Source organism: Embiotoca jacksoni, unplaced genomic scaffold, assembly GCF_022577435.1.
Source record: "Embiotoca jacksoni isolate LCO1_2020_lvr unplaced genomic scaffold, fEmbJac1.0.p SCAF_13, whole genome shotgun sequence".
NCBI classification, from domain to species: Eukaryota; Metazoa; Chordata; class Actinopteri; family Embiotocidae; genus Embiotoca; species Embiotoca jacksoni.
This window is the reverse complement of record NW_027185263.1, coordinates 17,185,231-17,206,461: the sequence shown is the minus strand read 5'-3', so window position 1 is coordinate 17,206,461 and position 21,231 is coordinate 17,185,231. Positions and strand designations below refer to the sequence as shown.

The 21,231-nt window shown below is 43.5% G+C and overlaps 1 protein-coding gene across 2 annotated transcripts in view; it reads right to left on the bottom strand.

The window, feature by feature from the left end:
- Positions 1 to 2,748: 2,748 nt before the first annotated feature.
- Positions 2,749 to 21,231, bottom strand: part of srrm3 (serine/arginine repetitive matrix 3) — a 75,276-nt gene continuing 56,793 nt past the window's right edge. The window contains exons 7-14 of one of the 2 annotated variants that reach the window (XM_069147011.1): positions 20,005 to 20,040; positions 19,721 to 19,771; positions 18,997 to 19,104; positions 17,425 to 17,572; positions 8,086 to 8,384; positions 7,719 to 7,970; positions 7,505 to 7,630; positions 2,749 to 4,910 (exon numbers count right to left, since the gene is read on the bottom strand). In XM_069147011.1, coding sequence (XP_069003112.1) covers positions 4,655 to 4,910; positions 7,505 to 7,630; positions 7,719 to 7,970; positions 8,086 to 8,384; positions 17,425 to 17,572; positions 18,997 to 19,104; positions 19,721 to 19,771; positions 20,005 to 20,040 — 1,276 coding nt within the window. In that variant the 3' untranslated portion in view covers positions 2,749 to 4,654. The remainder of the gene's footprint in view (positions 4,911 to 7,504; positions 7,631 to 7,718; positions 7,971 to 8,085; positions 8,385 to 17,424; positions 17,573 to 18,996; positions 19,105 to 19,720; positions 19,772 to 20,004; positions 20,041 to 21,231) is intronic. The other variant, XM_069147012.1, reaches the window with a different exon arrangement.

Below are 21,231 nucleotides of genomic sequence, written 5' to 3'. Positions count from 1 at the left end.
TACACACTGACACCACCCTTCAGCAGAGCCCTCCCTTATGACTCAAGCCCCCCCCCTCCCCTCACAAATCCCACCCCCAAAATGCTTTTAGAAAGTACTAGAGTATCTATTTGTGGCAGACGGAGCACTCGAATGGAATCCAACAGGAAGGCCCTCCTTACTAACAGCTGCCCGGTGCACTGTTAAACCCTCCTCCCCCATGCCTTGTGTCACACCCCCCCAACCCCTCCACACACACGCACACACACACACACACACACACACACACACACACACACACACACACACACACACACACACACACACACACTTCTGTGAGCGGCCCAAAGAAGAGCCAGAAGAATCTCGGAAGCTGCTGTCAGCCTGGCCTGCCGAGCACATACAAACTCAGACTAACATGCTATTAGTAACGTGTCTCTGGATAGACCCTGATGTGATGTACATCACAGGCTATTATCAGCCTCACATTTAATACACAGGGGAACGTCAGAGTGACACGAACATTGCACTCATAAATAAAAACCTGGAGAGAAAAATGTACAATATTCACAAGTAACCCCCCCCCCTCCACACACACACACACACACACACACACACACACACACACACACACACACACACACACACACACACACATTATTAACATCACAAACAGAGAAGCTGCGGACAACCTGACAGACTTTTGTTGCCACCGTCTCTGGCTTTATTGTATATCACACATAAAAAACCCGCCGACATCACACTGACACACTGATGACATGTTCTGCTGAACAGGCTCTTGGATTGCGCTCTGTCACCCTGCACTTATAGGATCCAGATACACGGAGAAGTGAGCGAGTTCACAAAGCCGTCGTCGAGCTCCGTTTGCTTCAGTTTTGACGTTAGTCAGAATTATTCATGAAGCAAAATTTACAAAGACTTAAACTAGAATTACAGCCTTGTGGTTGTAAACCTCCAGTCACACCAGGCAGATTGGAGTTTACATCTGTCTGTCTAGAGTCATATAAAATACATGTAGTGCAGACTTTGAGGAAATCCTAACGTGTTCACATGTTCGGCCATTAAATCTGATTCTGACAGAACACAGAGTTGTTGCCATGACGGGAGACAACTTCTTCAAATATATTGATATCATACATATTGATATGATACAAAGAAGACACAAATTCTACAACGTGGGGGTTTCACACGCCTCTTCGACCCGACAACTCACAAGATTTATACACTCGCACGGTTCCAAGGTGGACGCCTGAGATTAGTCAACAGTTCAGTTTTTACGTGACCATTTTACAAATGTGAAATATGGTCATAATCTCCCTTCTGTTCCTGAGCTATGTTGAAAAATGGGCAAAATATCATGATGCCACAGTGAAGTTGACCTTTGACCTTTTGAATGTAAAAGGTCATCATTTGATCCCATTAGAAGTTTGCATGAAATTTTGTATCATCATTAGCGAATGAATTATTGAGTAATGGCCATTTAAGTGTTCCGTGAGGTCACAGTGACCTTTGACCTGTGACAACCAAACCCTATACTCAGTTCCCTTGAAGTGTTCCTGAGATATTTGTGTTGATAAAAATGGGATGGATGGAAAACTTGAACACATGATGCCTGCGTCCGGCATAAATATCAATTCAAAATATGCCTCAGCGAGTTTTCTGTTTTGCTGTCATTTCTTTCAGTTTTGCTGCTCCAGTGTTGAGTTAAGGTTTGCTCCTATTTTTACTGCTCACAGCAGGACAGTGGATGCACAGGCAGTCGGTTTTTTTTGGTCTTTTAACTACCTTAAAGATAAATTAGAATTGATGTGGCAGCGTCTCCTTGAAACAGCCGTCGGTGTTACTTTTCTCCCGCTCGTACAGCCAGAAAACTTAAAGTGCGCACAGTCGGCAGAGTGACATCAACTTAACCGGAAAACAGCTTTTACTCGTCCCTCCTTCATTACCGTGAATCTGCTGTGAGCACAGAGGGGGTTCACCACAAGTTCACTTTTGGTTCACCGATTTTGTTTCAAAAACACGACTAGTAATATACTGCTAGCACCGGTAGCAGGAGGTAAATAAACACACAACATGAGGCCGTTTTCACAGCAGAAATTTGCGAAATCACGTGAGGACAACACATCAGGTGCAACAGTAAAATCAGCTGAGTTTCACTGAGGTGAACTGGTTTCAGTATTGTGGTTTTGTGTATGCTGCTCACTGCCACAGTTCACTGGGACACTTGTGAGCAGGTGTTGCAGGGTGTGTGTGTGTGTGTGTGTGTGTGTGTGTGTGTGTGTGTGTGTGTGTCTCAATGTTGCAGAAGGAGGGGAAGAAACTAAGAAGAGTGGAAATCCTGATGATTGACAAGAAAATCAAGATGATTTTTTTTTTTTTACTCTTGATTTCATTTACATCTAGTTGATTGCTGGAAGATTGAACTGAGATCTTAGTGAAACAGATATAATGCAGTAGATCACAGTTGAGGTGTTGATATGTTACTTGTCTCTTCAACAGACCACAGACGTCGCAGTCACTCTGACTCCAGTCAGCTGGAGAGCCTTTTAGCCCGTTTTAGTCAAGTTTCAGGTTTTCTCTAATGTGTGTCAGGTAGTGGGAGGTTCTCATCAGTGTCCTCTGTAGGAACACACACACACACACACACACACACACACACACACGCACACACACACGCACACACACGCACACACACACGTACACAGCACTTGCAACACATCATTTCAAAAAGAGCAAGACGAGAGTTGATGAGTTCCCCATTTGTTTCTTGTTTATTGTCAGGTATAATAACTTGTACGATACAAAGAAGGGTCGGTAGAACCAAAGGGGCGATGCTATACTTGGAATAAATGACGGGGTTTGCAGAGTATCACAGTCGGGTTTAAGTCAGGTTACACTGGGAACGCAGCAGTGTGAGAGGCATGAGACGGGACGAACGTTGAGGAAGACATCAGGTGATCCCTGATTGAATTGCCGGTGTGTTAACCGTCCTGCTGAAAGCTGCAGACAGACCCCGCTGCTGTCTCACAGCTTCTCTTGGAGCCGGTAACCAGGGAGACCTCTGACAGGAACACGGTGCAGACCGTCGTACGAGGGATTAAAGTATGTGGTGGCTGGAAACGGACAGCAGCGCCGAGAAGAGGACTCTCCTCCCCCCGCTGCTTCACATGACCCGTTAAAATCGGCAGAGGAAACCAGAGCAACACTCAGCAGTGAATCTACACACTGCTCACTAATCTGATGATGATGATGATGATGATGACAGTGAGCCTTCACCACCATGAACTGTTTTTGCGTAAAGCATCGACAGTCCTTTTTTTTTTTTTTTTTTTTTTTAAAAATGGGAATACATGTGCAGCAATCTCATCCTCAATGCATGATCCGAGTGCTTTACAGGTAAAACGATAAATAAATTAAACAATAAATATGCTAATAAATAAAGTAATAAATACAGTCAATTAATTAATAAATAGCTGAGGTCGACACACATGTGCATGGAGACTTTTTGCAGACAGTTTTTCCTGTACAGTACCAAACAGCAGCCCCGGGCGCAGGCCACAGTGCAGTACAACATAAATAATGACCTCACGGATCCTTGCAGAGGAGGTACGCGCACACACACACACACACACACACACACACACACACACACACACACACACACACACACACTCACAATCACAATCACACACTTGCACGGGGTTAGCGGAATGAATTGAATCATTTAAACAGGGAAGAGAGTAAAAGTACATAATACATAGCGTCCTTTCATTTCCACCAGGCGAGTCTCTCCTGATGCATCATGCTGAACAAACCTCCTCAGACTATATGGAATATACAGTGCATAGTTTACAAAGCCAGAGCTGAAGAGTTTACATCTATACAGACAAACCTATACAATACTGGTTTTATCATAAAAAAAAAAAAAAAGTCCCTTTCCCTTTTTTTGCTTCTTAATTCATCCGCTGGCTTCTCGTTTGTTCTCACTTGCTTTGATCACTGTGCTTCGATGAAGTGGAAGTATGTGTGTGTGGGGGGTGGGGGAGGCATTATGGGAGGGGGGGGCATTATGGGAGGGGCATCTGATTCTCTGAAAGCAGTTTTCCTTTGATGTGTCTGTCTTCTTTTTGTCTCCTACTCTGCTCTCCTCCTTTTAGGATATACATGTATATATGTATATATGTATATATGTGTGTATATATATATACATATGCATATGTGATATAAATATATATATATATATATATATATATATATATATATATATATATTTATAGAGTGTATAGTTGTTTAATGAATTCATTTTTGGTTGCTTTGTGGAAGATGAGAAAGAAAGTGCTAACATACAGCGAAATTTGTTCTTTGGGCTCAGCCAATTGATTTTTGACACGTGAAACCCATTACCTTGAATACCTTGAATAAGTGGAGACATGAACAGTGACAGCCAATTTCCTAGTAATGTGCTCTATCAAAATACGTTCCTCCTCTTTGATCCAGGCTCGGTCGGAGACATCGAGGTCCAAGGTGGAGGAGTTTGGATCCTGGACTCTACAGCAGCACGGCCACTGTTAAAGACACGGACTGTCTGAACCGGAGTGCGGCCAATCTACCAGCACTTCTTCTCCTCAGTTTCTTTGCGTTTCCCCTCCTGCGGTCAGAAGCCCGGGCTGTCGTAGGTGCTGCGGCTGTAGTAACTGCGGTGGCTGCGGGAGCGACTCCTGCTGCGGCTCCAGCTCCGGCTCTGGCTGCGGCTCCAGCTCCGGCTCCGGCTCCGGCTCTGGCTCCGGCTGTGGCTCCGGCTGCGGCTGTAGCTGCTGTAGCTGCGGCTGCGGCTGGAGCGCGTCGGGCTGCTGTCGGAGCTGGATGACGATGGACTGGGCCGGTAGTACGGGATGGGCCGCTTTCGAGCGCTGGCGAGAGGAGGGAGGGAGGGAAGGAGGGAGGGGGGGGGGGGACGACATCGGAGAAAGATTACCGTCAAGTCAGCTCTTAAACAGGTTTACATGGTCCGACACACGGTGGGTTAACATTAGAGAGCAAATCAGTGTTAGCTCAGAGAAGTGGTGGACTTATGATCAGTACAGGATCTGAAAGAGAGCAGCTATGTGGGTTAAAGAAAAAGCTGTTGAACCACACACGCACACGCACACACACACACACACACACACACACACACACACACACACACACACACACACACACACAGAGAGAGAGAGAGAGGGCAGGATAAATGCATGTAGTTAGTTGAAGCTTAAGCTCAGATTGCCTTGTTAATAGCCACCCTGGAAGTGTTTCCTGGAAGGCAAATTAGCTGTTAGCGCCCAAAAGAACCCCATCTTCTCAGTGGAGGCCGACACCCAGAAAAATCAAGAGTCAACAGTGCGGGGGAGAGATAAACACTATCAAGGTATCCCTGCTGCTACAAGGTGTGTTTCACCTTGTCATTCCAGCAGCATTGGAGATAACTCCACCTTGGTTTTTGTCTCCTGTATCTGCCTCGGACATCCACAGTCAGTGGAATAAGTGGGGGGATCCACTCCAATAAACCTTGATAGCATTTTTATCTCCCTGTGTTACAACATTAATGCATAACCGCAGCAGGGTGGAGCTTTAGAGTTGGTGTGAGTGTCAGGAGGGAGATGGAGGAGCAGACAGAAGAGGAGGAGGGAGGAGGAGGAGGGAGAGGTGGAGAAGGAAGAGGAGGAGGCCAGATTTACTCAGGAGAGCTCTGATGGTTTTGCTGTTCGGCCGAGTTTCAGGAGTCAGACTGGCAGGGTCCTGCTGCACGGCAACTGTTACCAGGGTAACTAGCCTGCAGCAGCTGAGCTCAGCCGCATCCCGTTGTCTTGGCGCCAGGACCTTTAGGATTGGAGTGAAAGATGACAAGGTACACAACGTTTCACCCATGTCTATAGACTTGTATGAGAGGGAACAGAGGTGACGCGGATGGGGGACTCACTTCTTTTTATTTTTGTTTGAATAACTTTATTTCAAGTGCAACAAACCTCAAATACGATTTTGTGGGAAAAGATGAAATCGTGAAGTAAGTCTAAACAGCGAGGTGGAAACAAGGTGCAGATATTTTCTCAGTAAGGAGAAGCCTTATAAATGGTTACAAAGCAATACATGGATTCAATTTTAAAGGGACCAAGAATGATACTGTAAAGATGAAACAGGAAAGTAACACATAAAGAACTGGAACTTACTAAATCATCTCTTATACATGTTTTAAAACTAATCATCATTATTATATTACCTAATATCTGTATGAACTGCATCAATCTGATTGTAAAACTGAATAAAGGCAGCCTCTGAATTTAAAGGACTGATTCTACATTTGGGGAATTCCTCTTATTACATACTTGCAAAGAAGATTCAGTTAAATATGAAGTTTAATCCTGGAAACAATTCCCAGATCTTATCATAAAGACTGGGGACATGAGGAGAAACAGCACTGTCAGTTATGTATCTTTTTGGTTAAATCCTCTTTTGTGTGAAGCCAACCGTCTCCTGGCTGCAGCTTCACATTTAGACAGAAAATAAATTACTGTGAAGGCTTTCTTTTTTTTTTTTAAATGTACATATTTAATTTTAATGGCTGCATGGCAGTGAGCCCTAAAACTGCTGAATATCTTCGCTGTATTTTCAAGTCTTTTCATCAACTGAACATTAATTTTAGAGCTGGTTTCTCATTTTGCCAAATTTCTGTTTTTACAGTCTCTGTCGTATTTATTCACTAAAATCTACTTCGACGGTGTTCCTGACTTTCCAGCCCCACTTGTGCACTCAGAGCAGAAAGCTTCAGCAGCAACAGAGTCATTTGCATGAGTCATTCGCATGATTCAATTTTTTGCCCTGAGTTTTACCTCTCAGGAAACAGAGAGGTGGTCGGGGCACCCTGAGAGGAAGACCGCAGGCACTATTTACGCATGAAAAAAAGTTCTCTCTGCATGTCTGTATTTAATGAATATTCTCCATACTACTACAGAGCAGGAAATGTGAAAATAAAAGATTATCACAAACTATCTACGTCTCGAAAGGAAATGAAATGGAATTATTGAGTAATACATAACATTTCTAATATTTATTGTCGTACCACCTGCAAAAATATCACTTTAATCACAATTTGTTATAAGATAGATAAGAAACACCTTTTTTCTGTCTGACCTCAGTGAGTCGACACTCTTTTACTGACAGTTTCCATTTGTGCATGCAGCCTTTCATTTACACTTCATACAAAGGAGTTACTGGATCAAGCAAACTCAGTTCCTTTTGCTCGTCAGTGTTTTAATTTGAACCTATGAAGGAGTGACTTTTGCCCCAGCGTGAGTGTAGAACAACAAAATGATGGGACACGTTTTAACTCTAACAATAACGTGAAAGCGTGTCATATTTAAGTGCCGAAACAAAAATGCACTCCTGTATTATTCTGACGGCCCATACAGGAGATAGTTGAGAATAAATTCAATTTAACAGAACTGTTAAACTCAGCAGGCGGTGTTACCTGGTGATCCTGCGGGCCTCCATGAAGCTGGGTGAGTCTCTTCTTCTCTTGCGGATAGGCGAGTAGCTGCGTGAGCGGCGGCGAGCTCGGCTGTCTGTGTCTGAGCGGTTCGGGCTGTCTTTCTCTCTGCGCGACACACAGACCGCCGTCAGAGCAGCAGCGACACGTGAGATCAAAGTCAAACAAAAGTACCAGCGGAGAGCGGTGGTCTCACCTGGAGTTGTTCTGCCTGTTGTGCGGGGACTTGGCCTTGCTGGGGCCTCGGTCTCTGGAGGCGGAGCGCGAGGATGAACGCCCGCTGCTCCAGGAGCTGCTGCGCTGCCGGAGGTTGGCTTTGGTCCGGGACTCCTCGTTCTTCCTGCCCGACGTGTGCGAGTGGTGTCCTGGAGATGGCGACGGGCTGCGGTGGTGTGCCTGAACCCGGCCGGAGCGGTGGTGACGTTTGGAAGAGTGGCCACCTTTTGTCCTGGGGGAATGGGAAGAAAAGATTCAGCAAATGTCCAAAAATTCATTTGTCAGTAAAGTTGAAAGTTCCAGCTGTGATAAGAGCCTGAAAATGTGGGCCTGCAGCGAGAGCGTACTTCCTCTGGTGCCGAGAGGTCTTCCCTCTGTGAGTGTGGTTGTGCTGGGAGTGGGCCGAGTCGCTGCTGAGAGCCGGGGAGTGGGAGCTCTTGTTCTGGCCTCTCTGGCCCCCTCTCCTCCCCGACGGCTGGGTGGTGATGGAGCTCCCTACAGCTGCGTTCCTGCCGTCCACACTCCCAGTCTGTCCTGCCGCGCACATCTGTCCCGCCTGGCTCCTGCTGGGGGCGCTGTGGAGCTTGTGCTCTCTCAGCAGAGTGGACTGGATGCCTGCAGAGCTAGCAGTCGTCAGACGGAGCTTCTGTAGAGAAATGATGACCAACAAAGGAACAAAAAAATAGAACAAAAGAAAAAAAAGAAAAAGGACATACATAGCATCAGAGTGTTTTCAGGTTGGTGATTGAGAGCTACGGTGTACTTGCCAAAAGAAGGTAAACATCTAAAAGAAAAAGATCTAGGTTTTCTCCATATGGCTTATAGATAGTCCTCTATGGTGCAGCGCATGCAATACTTGGCATGCAAAACCATAATGAGTTGAAGAAATCATAATCGCAAAAACAAACAAAAAAAACTAGGAAGAGGAGGAAGAGAGGGAGGAAATAAAAGAAAAACTGTGAACCAAATAAGTTTAAGAGCAGAGGCAGAAAGTACAGAGCTATAGATTTTGTAGAATAGAAAAAGAGGACTTCTTCAGTTTTTTTTTTTTTTATAGTTTTTTTTAGTAATGGTTCAAAAAAATGAAAGAAAACAGAAAGAGAAGACAACTTGACGGAACATCACAGAAATGGAAGGAACAAAATAAAGATCACAATTATTGAATCAATCGAATCAGAAAACAAATCGTCTGCTACTCAATTTTCTCTTTCTGGATTTTTTTTTTTCCTGAAGACAATTGCTGAGATGTGAACAGCGACCCATTTTCTTTGTATTTTTTTTTTTTTTTTTTTTTTTAATGGTTACTCTTGTTTAACTCCCTTCTGGTTAACATCCACTTACCAATAAAGTGGTATTCCCTCCTTTAGTAGGTAAGGTATGAAGAAAAGGGAAAAGTGGGGCAACATAAGTGCATCATTAGATTCACAAAATGCAAGAGAAAAAGACACAAAACCCTTCCCTGCCAGTGACTCATGAGACAATGCATGGAAATCAATAGAAAAGAACTCAAAAGCAAAGAGGAAAACCACAATGTGCAGGGAGTCCCTCACACAGAGAGTAAATCCTCTGGGCCCAGTCAGCTTCCTGAACATCAGAGCAACTGGCTGGCGAGAGTTGAAGGAACTTTGTTTACCTTTTATTTTTTATTTCTCTCCGTGTCGTATCTACCACAGGCCAGGTGCTCTTTTACTGCCTGACGAGTTTGCAGGTGAACTACCTCAGTGTTTGGGCTCATGCGCGCCTTCATACAGGACACTTACAGTTCTCACAATAGCAGAAGGTTCCATTAACGTAGGTCCAGGGAGTTGTTGCTACGCAACAGCTGAGATTGTTTCGGTTTCAACCACATTTCATGACAATCAGAGGTTATTTTTTGGGGACTGACTGACGTTAGAGCCCCCAAAATGTGTTAAGTCATTGAAGGGTCATTGAAACTGCATCTAAATAATCAAACAATGAGACTATATTTTGCTCCTTTTGGATTTTAAGGTGAAAAGCTACTTTTAGAGTCATGAATGTCCCCGATTACCTTGAAGCCAGCAGCTTCCAAAATGACCAATGTTTTAAAGGATAAGGCAGGCTGTATTATGTACTTTTCTTAATAACAACAAATCCCACAAAAAGACTTAAACCAGTATTTAATTTATTCTATCATAATTGCATGACAAAGATTATTCCTCTGTGCTCCACTGTTGTCCAAAAACTATTGCAGGCACTGTTGCCCTGGGAGATTTGTTCCTTCATTAACAAGGTTGCTTTAGTGTATTTTGGAGACATACGCATAGTTTGTCCTGGTCTCAGAAGACAAGTGGCCATATTTGGACTCGACGCTCACCTACCTAAACCACAGGCATGTCAATCAAACATACTGCTTTTTGAGGCCTACTACCTAATTAATTATGAATTATTTTCATACGGACCACCAGAACACTGATCAGAAGGAGCGAATTTAGCGAATGAAACTATATCAGCTTGTGAAAAAATAAATAAATAAATTGTATTTTATGAGAGAAGTTGGCACTTTTTGAATGGGAGTCTATACTGTTTTTTTTAGTTTTTTTTTTTTAAGCCAGCCCCTAGTGGCCCTCAGTGGTATTGCCCCTGATAAACCCCTGATGGTTCCTCTGGCACCATCAAGAGGCTGAGATTTGTATTTTTCTGTGAACTGTCTTGCCAATCATTCACAAGATTGGTTTGAAATTCGGTTGCTCAGGATAAATCGTAATAACTTTAAAGACCCTTCAAGAGCTAATTAGCAAATGTTTAGCATGCTAACCAGGCAAACTAAGAAGGTGAACATGGTGAATAAATCACCCTGCGTACCAAAACATTAGCATGTTAGCGCATGTTAGCCCACTGCTGTCAGCATGTCGCGAAAAGCCCTGCAGTGTGCAGCCTCCCGGTGGCACCATTATGTCTGTAAAGTCTTGTTCTAAAATCAAAAACAGATATTTGTTCCACATTTTAAAGTTATTACATGGTCAGTAGGAATCAGTGGGTTTGAGGCTTTGTGCAACAGACGTGGGAGGGAAGTATTGACAGACAGACAAACACATTGTTGGTTTTGGTCTTTTCTAGGGATTTGTTGACAGAGAAAGAAATCGAGCAATGCCGGCCTTCTCCTAGAAACAGCGCACGGAAGAGACATCCTTCGGTTTGAAATATTCCACAAAAATAGAGCTCGGGTACGTGATTCAGGAGGAGTTTGGGGACAGACACTTGTGATGCACGGTAGTACACTGCTCAGTGTAAGCAGGTCATGAAGAGAGGGTAAATCTCCAAAAGGCGTTTTGTATGAAAGCAAATACAGCTGGCTCTTCAGCATGCATTATCATGTGCTGTCGGAACGGCTTCGTAATCTAAAGAGACAACAAAAGCACCGACTGGCTCTGGCAGAAAGATGAGCCGTTCTCCACTAGAGAGGACAACTAAGAAGACACACAACCACTGGTGCTTATGACAGTTGTTAGAAACAGTCGAGGAAATCAATGGTGGAAATCATAAGACGAATGTGCTAATTCACCAACAAACAGAGAGATGCCGGACAAACAGCAATGCATTCTACCAAAACAGAAAGAAAGGAAAAAAATGGAAAGAAATGGACCTGGAAGATAGAGCGGGATATTGGACTTCAGAATGAAGTTAAGGAGGAAAGAGAAAAACCAGAGCTCTACGTAATCCAATCTTTTAAGAGTCAAATCATAATTAATGAAGTCAAATAATTTGGTTAAAGACCATTGGTAAACAACAGAAAGAGAGAGAGGAGAGAAAGAGAGAGAGAGAGAGAGAGAGAGAGCGAGAGAGAGAGCGAGAGCGAGAGAGAAACATTGACGTCACTCAGGCTAGGGTGCTTGTCACATTCTCATCTGCATAAAGATCACGTGCGTAGGCAAAGCATTACCTACCTTCCATTTCAATCAGTGACACGTATGCAATATCAACAAAAAAAAGGAAAGAAAGAAAAAAAGAAAAAAAGGAGAAAGGAATGTTCTCCGCAGCGAAATGGGAAAAAGACAATGACCTCTTTTAGTATCAGAGCTACATATTTAGTCCAGAGACTGAGGAGAAGTCAAACAAAACTAAAAGAAAATAGAGAGGGGGAGAAAAAGAAAAAAAAAAATCCAGATGGAAGTCAAAACCAAACTAAAACCAGAAACAAAGGATGAATCTACCAGCTACATGATTTGCTTTGTCTTTTTCGCTTGTACAAATGCAGCCATATTTGTATCAAAAACAGGGGAGGGAGGATAAAGGGAAGCGGATAGAGTTAATTGTCATATTAGTGGACATCCATGTAGAGTAGAGTAGCTGAGGGGGAGGGGACGATGAGGAGGAGGAGGAGGAAGAGGAGGAGCAGGAGGAGAAGGAGGAGGAGGAGGAGGAGGAGGAGGAGGAGGAGGAGGAAGAAGGCATGCAGAGCTGACCGATGTGAAAGATATGTGGGAAGAAAAATGCCAGGACAACGAGAGTGAGACGTGAGTCACACAGGACACAGATGACCAGGTAGAAGAGGAGGAGGAGGAGGAGGAAGGGAGGTTAGAAGAGTGTTGGAGGGGGGTGGTGGTGGTGGTGGTGGGGGGTGGGGGGGGCAGTCACTGCTATGATGGACAAACTAAAGAGTCAGCACATTTGAAAGGGACCCCAGTCACATTTTGGCCTGGGTCTCCTCCGGCAGCAGCAGAAGCAGCGGTTCTCTACTCGGTATATTTTGGGTTGTCAGCCCAACTTTCTGTCTCCCAGGCGTTCGTTTGTATTTGTTTTATGAACACAGGTACAGCAAGCAGCTTTGTCAAATCTGCTGTTTGAACTGTCAGCGTGAAGAGGCGAGCTCACATTCAAAATGGCTGGGGGCCCTTTTCTTAAAAAAAAAAAAAAAGTAACAACCACGTTAATAAATGTGCGAGCTGTCCCAGTTCTTTTCAAAAGCCCATGTACTCGTGTTTGAAGACATCCATTAATAATGAGAAAGAAGACGACGAGCCCAGTTTGGGGCTCTTTCGTCTGATGTGTAGGAGGCGGTAACGGATGCTTCTCATAGAAAAGCGAAGGGAAGCTGAGGCGGGTCGGTCTCTCCTCATTTTCGATTCTCTAGAAGTGTGGTATTATACGTGGTATTATACGTGGTATTAATCCATCATGTATTTTTCCTGTGCAGGGTCCAATGGGGGTTTGCAGCCTGTCACTGTGGACGATGGGCGACGGCGGGGTAAACTCTGAACAGGTCGCCAGTCGTCTGAACATGTTTGTGCCATTTTTAGATTCATTCTGGTTTAACAAGCCGTAACAGACTCGTTGCTGCCCCCTGTGGCTGGAGAGAAAAGGGTAAAACACAAAATAAATCGTGTAATGGGTCAAAAGAATATATTCAGTCACGGGTTTGGGCTGCAGGTGAAAATGAACTAAATGCAGGAAGAAAGCGGGAACTTTTTCTTTCTGGTGAAATCATTGATGAAAATGAAATCAATGAATCAGCTAACATCAAGGCTTTAACCTCTCTCCCTTCAAGACACATCCAGTCGCATACAAAGATGTCACTGATCAGCCAAACACGATTAACTAAATTTACTTCCTGTTTCTACATTTTTTTGTCCCATTAGATGAATGACCTTAACTTTGAAATTAATTGGAAGGACCTTTGAGAAACAGACAGTTTTCTTCAGTTATTAAACTGAATCTTGACCTCTTATTTTGTAGGATTCTCTTGTGGCCCGGCAGGTCACCACTTTGGTGAAACGTTTTAGGTTGTTATTAAACATTCGATGGCTGCTGGACGATGGTACAAGTGAAGCACCGCGTGGCTCGTGTGTCCGGTGTTTAGTGGGTCCCGGCAGCGGGACTTCCATTAACTGGTCCACGTTTGAGTTTGAGATAATTGTGGGTAATGGGTCGGTACCGGTACTGAGCTTTGAGGGGTGCACGTTTGTAAAACTGGACCCCTGCAGGACTCTGCAGGTAAAAGTCATGTGAGCTGAGCTGAGTTTTGGCTACGACAGCAAGCTAATCTGCTACCATGTTTACTGCTGTGAAAACTATTATAGACTCAGGCAAAGTTCTGTATTAATACAACTGTAATACAGAAACCAAAAAGATCATTTATACTGACGAGATCCTTGAAAGCTTTTTTTTTAACAGCTGATCAATTAAAAGTGACTGATAATTTGTACATAATTTAGAATAATTTGTTGAAATAAAATTCTGATGAAAGAATAAAGAAATGTGTCTTGTTGATTTTCATAATTTACAGAGAGATTTCAAAACTTGTTTGTGCTTCTTCGCTTAATCTTGCTGAGCTAACCAGGAAGTGACGCCTCCTGTCATGTGTTTTCCCCCCGATGGCCACAAGGAGCAGCAAGGAGCCCGATCCACATTCGAAAACAATGACGCATGAAGATATAATTCATCCCTCAATGAAATCATTTTTAACATTAGTTGAATTTTTTTCAAGAATGAGGGCTTTGAGGAGAAGGACTGATTTGTTTTCAGCTGTTCCCCTGAGCTTTTCTGTGGGACATCAGTGGGACGTCCTCCAACACAGCGGAGGAGACAGCTCCAAACAGGGCTCGAGGAAGACTACAGGAACACAAACTGAGACGATAGGTAGAGAACCAGAGCTGCTATGAAGAACATTTGCTAAATCACACAACTGCTGCAGTAAAATCGGACTTCAGGTAGATCCAGGATCTGTCACACCTAACCATACCCCTCTGCATAGTTTCAGTTTGATAAAGTTCAAATATTTGATTATTTAGTGCAGATTAACACGAGTGGCAGCATCACCTGATGCTATAAAGATATTGCTTTCGAGATGTGAGCCAATCACACGCTCCTCTTTTACCACCGCCCAACTGATTCGCTCAAAAGTTCCTGATCAAGCAAACCTCGCCTGCCAATCTCCACTGGCCTGAACACATAAAGAAAAAGTCAGGCACAGAAGAGAGACTGCCACCTAGGGGCAACATGCACATCGACATGGTAACGTAAAGCAGCAGAGAGGAGCATGAGTTTAACCCCCGGTGGTTTGGCAGGAGCTGTTGGACGCCTGGAGGAGAAGAGGATCTATCACTGAGCAGAGCATGTGTTTGAGAGGAAAGACAACTTTATTGACAAGAAAAAACTATCACACATACCCAGTTAACCTACTTGGTCCAGCTCCAAAGCATTTGAGTGCTTTTTATATAAACGAGACAGAAAGATTTGGGCATTTATTCATGGGCAAATACCACTTCAGCTAATAAGGAGAAAAACAGTCATGAATGAAATAAGCAGAGAGAGAAAGAGAGAAAAAGAGAGATCGAGTGAGACCTCAGACACATGCAGGCTGGAGTAGGAAATAGAAGACATCAGTTGTCAGGAGTGAGTGTTTACAAGGTGTTTGCAGACCATTTAGATGCATACTCATCAGAGAAATTCTATATCTATGTGATGCCTTTTTAAAAATTTTTTTTTTATTATTCCAACATAATCTGTCATCCTCCCAAAGCTCTAATGATCCAATCTAGTGGAGGAGCGAGGTTGTTTCCATAATAGCAGAGAGTAATTTAAAGCTCATCACAGGCATCGTCTTGTAGTATCAGAGATGAACAGAGATGGTTGTGTTCAGAGGCGTCAAAATAAACAAGCAGCAGCTCCAGACTGAACAGCAAGAGAACATGTGTGCTTTATACCACTTTGTGCCTGAGGAGCTTATTGTGAGTATGTGGTGCTGTTTTTTTTTAAATTTATCTAAGGAACAAAGTAAAAAAAACCTTTAAGCCCCTTTAAAAGGACACGGCTCCTCCATATGGAAGATTTGAAAGGCTGAAATAAAAACAAATTAAATGAAAAAAAACCCACAATATCTAGCTTTTTTTTTGTAGGCTTTGAATTCACTGTGTCATATTTAAATTAAATATATATATGTTTCAAAAACAGGTGTTTAGCTTGTGTGTAAAGTCTCAGTCTTAAATATACAACAGTAATGTACCTGCAGCTGGCTAACATACAGGAAATCCTGAGCTGTGATTGGCCAGTTGGATGTTTTTCATTTTGTTGCATGTGACACCTCTTCAGGTAAAAACAGAAAAGACTCCCTCACTCATCCTAATGGACACTAATGGCAGTGCTTTGTATTTACAGTAGGACAAGCACGACGATCCTGAAATGCAAAACACCTCATCACTCCCGTTTTGAATTTGAACAAAAATGACAAACAAAGTTCAAAGTGTGTCGAAATGTGTCATTTTAATTTTCTTTAAGATAAAAATGCTGCTCTTTTCTCTTCCTATAAAAATAAAATGTTTTTCATGACTTATCTTAAACCTGGTCGTATTTACATAATTGTTTCCCATCGAATAGGATTTGAGGTGAACCACACGTGTTGGTGGCGAGCAGAGCACGGTCTCAGTGAAAGGTGTGTTTTTGGATTTCAGCTGTAAAATAACTATATTTCTAGAGAATGTTGCTCAGGTATGATTTATCACTTTAACCCTCACCCTGCAGCTTCACTAGGTGAGCCTGAGCCACGCCCACTTTGGAGCAATCCAATCACATCTGTCGGATTTGTAACCAAACTTTGACCACATATTTAGCATCACATAGAAATATGTGCCGTTACAGAAGTTAAACACGCCCTCGCCTTGTTGTTCTCACCGGGTCTTTAATGTGGAATGAGCAAGAAATCAAGTCTTAATAAAAAATAATAGACTTAGTTATTAAAGACAAAAATCTCCCTCCCTGTTCTTTAAACAGATTTTTATTCCATTTAATTATGACACAGCACTTTGTGTTTCACTTGATTTCTTAAGTTTTTAATTGAATTAGTATTTTTTTCTAACCTTCCATACGTCCCAGCACAAACAGCTGACACTCTGAACGTTGAGCTGCAACAACGTTGCTGCAAATCTCTCCGGCCTGCTTGGATCCAGACTTTCCATTAAGTAATTGGATTAGTCAGTTCAAGGAGGAATCGCAGATCTCTATCACTTTAAAGCCCCGTCAGACATATTATTGTGACTCTTGCAACATTAGCTAATTAAGACTTTATCTGCGGGAAAACGTAGAAGTTCTCACTCCTGAGAGACACATTTCCTTTGATATGTGTGGGCCCTTCGGGGACGAGCAAATGCTTGAAGCGGTCACACCTGTCCCTGGCTTCTTATTTTTTAGTTGTCTCATGCTTTAACATGCAGCGGCTCAGAAGAAACAACACATCTTATTGCTCCTTCATCTCCATCCAAGGTGTGGTATGCTAATGTCGCGCTGTGACTCAGAAGATGTGTGCTGCGCAGAAACGCTAGAACCCTTCTTCTCTCTGCTCCCTCCCTCCATTACTGGCAAACAACAGGAACACACAAAGAAAAAGAAAAAAGAAAAAAAATACAAGATGGCAGAGGAGTCAAAGAGAGCCGTAAACAAAGCAGCAGGAGCGTCAACTTTTACACAGGACAGGGGTCTCTTTTACATGTCAAAATTAATTCTCTCAATAATATTAATAATAACTGGCCTAAAAATAACTGATCACAGAACCAAAACAAATCTCCTGAGAAGATGAGAATTCATGTGAACCAACACAGGAGAGCAAGTTAAAAGTTATTTGCAGAGACTGTGGTAGTAGACACCGCTGCAGTGGGGGGGATGTGGGGGAGGGGAGGGGATGGACGAAGGGAGGGGGGGGGGGGGGTGGGAGCAGAATAGAGGAGATTACATACATCGTTCCCTTTCTCTGCCTCGCCGTGGTTGAGTCTGCCGGCCCGGCCGTTGCGGCTCCGCTGGCTGTGGTCCCCGTTGTGCCAGGCGGTGGGACTGGTGGGGCCCGGGGACGCCTTCTGCCCGTCCGCCTTGTGCTTGGAGTTCAGTCTGAAAGAGCGACAGACACACAGCGTTGTTGTTTTTTAAAATCAGGGGTACAAAACAATCACAACGAGGCCGCTTTCATTCCGTTTCTTTCGCTGCATCTTCGTCGCAGCATGTGGAGTTCTCCTTGTGATCTCTCTGAGGAGCTCAGCTGCTGCACAATACATTTCTGCTTCACTCCCCTTAGTTTTCCTTTTGATTCCAATCAATCTCCCATTATTTCACTGCTACTTCTGTATTTACACACAATAAAAACAGCACGTTGGCGTTACTTTCAGACACTGATATTTAGTGGAGATACACATAGAACATTTATTTAGAGATTTTCTTACTTTTTTTAACTGTTGGTCAGATGCAGAGTAAATCCTTGTCTCCGATTGGCTACTCTTGCTCTGTTAATTCATGTTAATAATCATGTAATCATTTGATTGAGTGTCTCTTGCAATTTGCTGTTCATTATATAAAATGATTCACACACCTGGTTTAACTCCAACTGGCCCAAGTCAAATAAATTATCATCTACTTTCATTTAAAAAAAATTTTTTTTTTAACAGAGAACGGGTATTAATTATATACATCACATTACAAGGAAATGAACTATTAATATTAATACTAATTATAATAAATATTTTATTATAAATGCTTTTCCACGCACGGTGACGTCACATCTCACATAGCCTTAACGCCACCGTTACCTTGAGACAGACGGATTCAGACTCCTGAGTTGTTGATTTTAGCAGCAGATGAGTGGAATTGATTTAATGATTGAAGTTCATCGTCCAAAAAACAGACAAGAGGCAGAGACATGCTGATTTTGAGTGATTTTTGTTGAGTGTGCTGATTAATAAATCTATGCTCTGAGTTTGCCTTTTTATTGTTTGTTTTTAGCATTTAGGCTGTTGCACGGTTCAATCAATGGACTTTATTTCATAAAAGAAGCTGTTGGTATCTGCAACCCTAAAAGTTATGTTACATTTTAGCCCAAAAACCTGATGTAAAATGTAACATGTAACAATATGGATCACTATCTGACAGAGCAGCGTTTTAAAACAAAAAAACAAGATGTTCTACTCAACATTAAATGATTAGTGTGTTGAACAGTGTGACTAACAGTGAATATTTTTTGCATCAAAGTGAACATGAGTGGAGAGTGAGATATCACAGCCTTTTAATGGGGGTTATTATAAGACATGCTGAGGAGCCCCATTTGTATCCTAATCCATCCCCCGAGGGCCCGGAGCAAATGAGACAGAGAGACTGACAGTCGCCAGGGCAACAGCTCCACAGCCAGCCAAGCAATTTTGGTGTGTGTCAAAACAAACTCTGTGTATGTGTGTTTGTGTGTGTACGTGTGTGTGTGTGTGTGTGTGTGTGTGTGTGTGTGTGTGTGTGTGTGTGTGTATGTGCATATATACTGAGGCAGCTACCTGGTGGGAGATTTGGAGGTGCTCCGAGTGGAGGACAGGGAGGCGCTTCGGGAGCTGCAGCAGCTGCCTTGGCGCTGTGAACTCCTGCTGGGGGTTTCACCAGGGGACCTGATGGAAGATAGCAGGTGGACGAACACACACACACACACACACACACACACACACACACACACACACACACACACACACACACGAAGCCATGTGCATGCGTGCATACACCATGGGGACACACGTGCCACAGCGAGCTCAGTAGTCAATCTCATGATATGTAAAACAGTTCACGCACTGCCAAACACTTTCAATATATATTCTAATCAAGACAGGGAGCGATGTATGGCGGGGAAATAAGAGTTGAACCCGCACATAATGCTGAGGAAGACGCACTCGGCGCTTTACACTCGTTCGCATTCTCTGAGTGTGAGCCTGAGATAATGGGTGTAAAATACCTATATAAATTTATGAGCGGCTGAATGGAAATCCAATTGTACCTATTTCTGACTGAAACTATTGTTTACTGTTTGTTTTTCAGAGCACAAAGGACATATTGTGCTTAAATTCCTCTTACACATTGCATGCTGCATTATACAGTAAAGTCTATGTAAATCAAATGGTAATGAACAAAGCTTAGTTACTCTGTATTTACTGGAAAGACAAAAGCAGATCAATATATTTTTGTATTGACTCTACAGTAGCAGGTGTATTGCAGAGAGGGGGTGCGTCTCACCTCTTCTTCTGTTTGTTCTTGTCCTTGTGTTTGTTCTTCGGGCTGCCCGATCTGAAACACAAGTCATACGTGAGATAATGAAGCCGCGTGCGTGAAAGCAGGGAACTCAACGTACCACTCACCTACATATGGATTGCATTGTCGTTTTGAACAAATGGTAATGAGTGGGCAGAAAATGAAAATAACACACGGTTTACATGAGAAAGTTCAGCTGGGGCACATTGCTGTGATGCACACTACGACGTTATGACCTCTGGTTTGATTTTGCTGCTCCATACACACACCTGTATCTTCTCTTCTTCCTGGAGCCAGATGCAGATCTGCAAAAACAAAATCAGGATGATGTCAGCGACGACCCATCATACTGACCTGAGTAATTCACATCAGCTATACTGCTTCCAGTGTGGACCAGGGCCCTGTTCTAAAAAGCAGGTTTACTGAGTAACATCTGGATAACATTTCCAGTTCGTGTTTTCCACGTCCCTGTTTCTGAGAACAACTAAACCGGTTTGTTCGAATCAATTGTGGGATATCACGGGTGTATTTTGGAAAAATGATACAAGCTGAACCCACCATGTAGTCTGTGCTGTCATTTCTCTGAGCGCCACCTTCTTATATTTCCTGTTTTTCACATTTTCGCATTCATCCCAAACAACTGAGATAACATAAAGCCATTGAACATGTGCAGCGTCCCACGCGGCGCTTCGTTTAGCAGCGGTTCCATTAACATCCAGTGTACAGTATATACAGATAATAGGCTTTATTTTGGATGAGGATATTGGGATTAAATGTGTGATGACAAATCTAAATATAAAAGCAGGAGGCAGTGTAAAGCGAACAGTCGCTCCTAGATGGAATATTTCAGCATTGCGCTTTTAAAGGTGTGCACGTGAGCACCGTCTCTGCATCCCAGCCGTCCGTCCGCGTGATCAGAGATGTCACGGCGGGCTTTTAACCTACAGGTGTCCGACGTCACACTTAATTCTTTTTCAGCGTCTCCTCCCTGCGACAAAGCAGGAATAAAGTCCCACTCAGTGGAACGACGGGGAGGCTGGCCGCTCGTCGGTCCTCAGCGTTGGACTGAAGCATCACCTTCATATCACTTTCACCCTGGTTGCAGTTTCCATGGTGATTAGTCAGGCCGGTCTCTGAGAGTAGTTGCTATTTTCCTGAAGAGCCCTACATTTCCCCTGCTGTTTTACACACCTACAGCATGCTGCATGGAGTGGGAGGGAGCGCTGGCGCAAAAGTGTGTTGCTTCGCTGAAATGCGAATGTGTGTGTGTGTATGTGTGTATGAGTGTGTGTGTGTGTGGGGGGGGGGGCTGCTAATAAAGCTGTCACAGTAATGTATGTGGCTGATATGTGACTCAGAGCCCCCATGTTTCCCCGCTGGAGTGCAATCGACCGGGCGCCGCTGCGTATGAGGTGTTATTCTGGAGAGGACATTAGTCTTCTCACACGCTCTGGTCGCAGCGGACACCCCCGACCACGCCCTCCTGCTGCAACAGT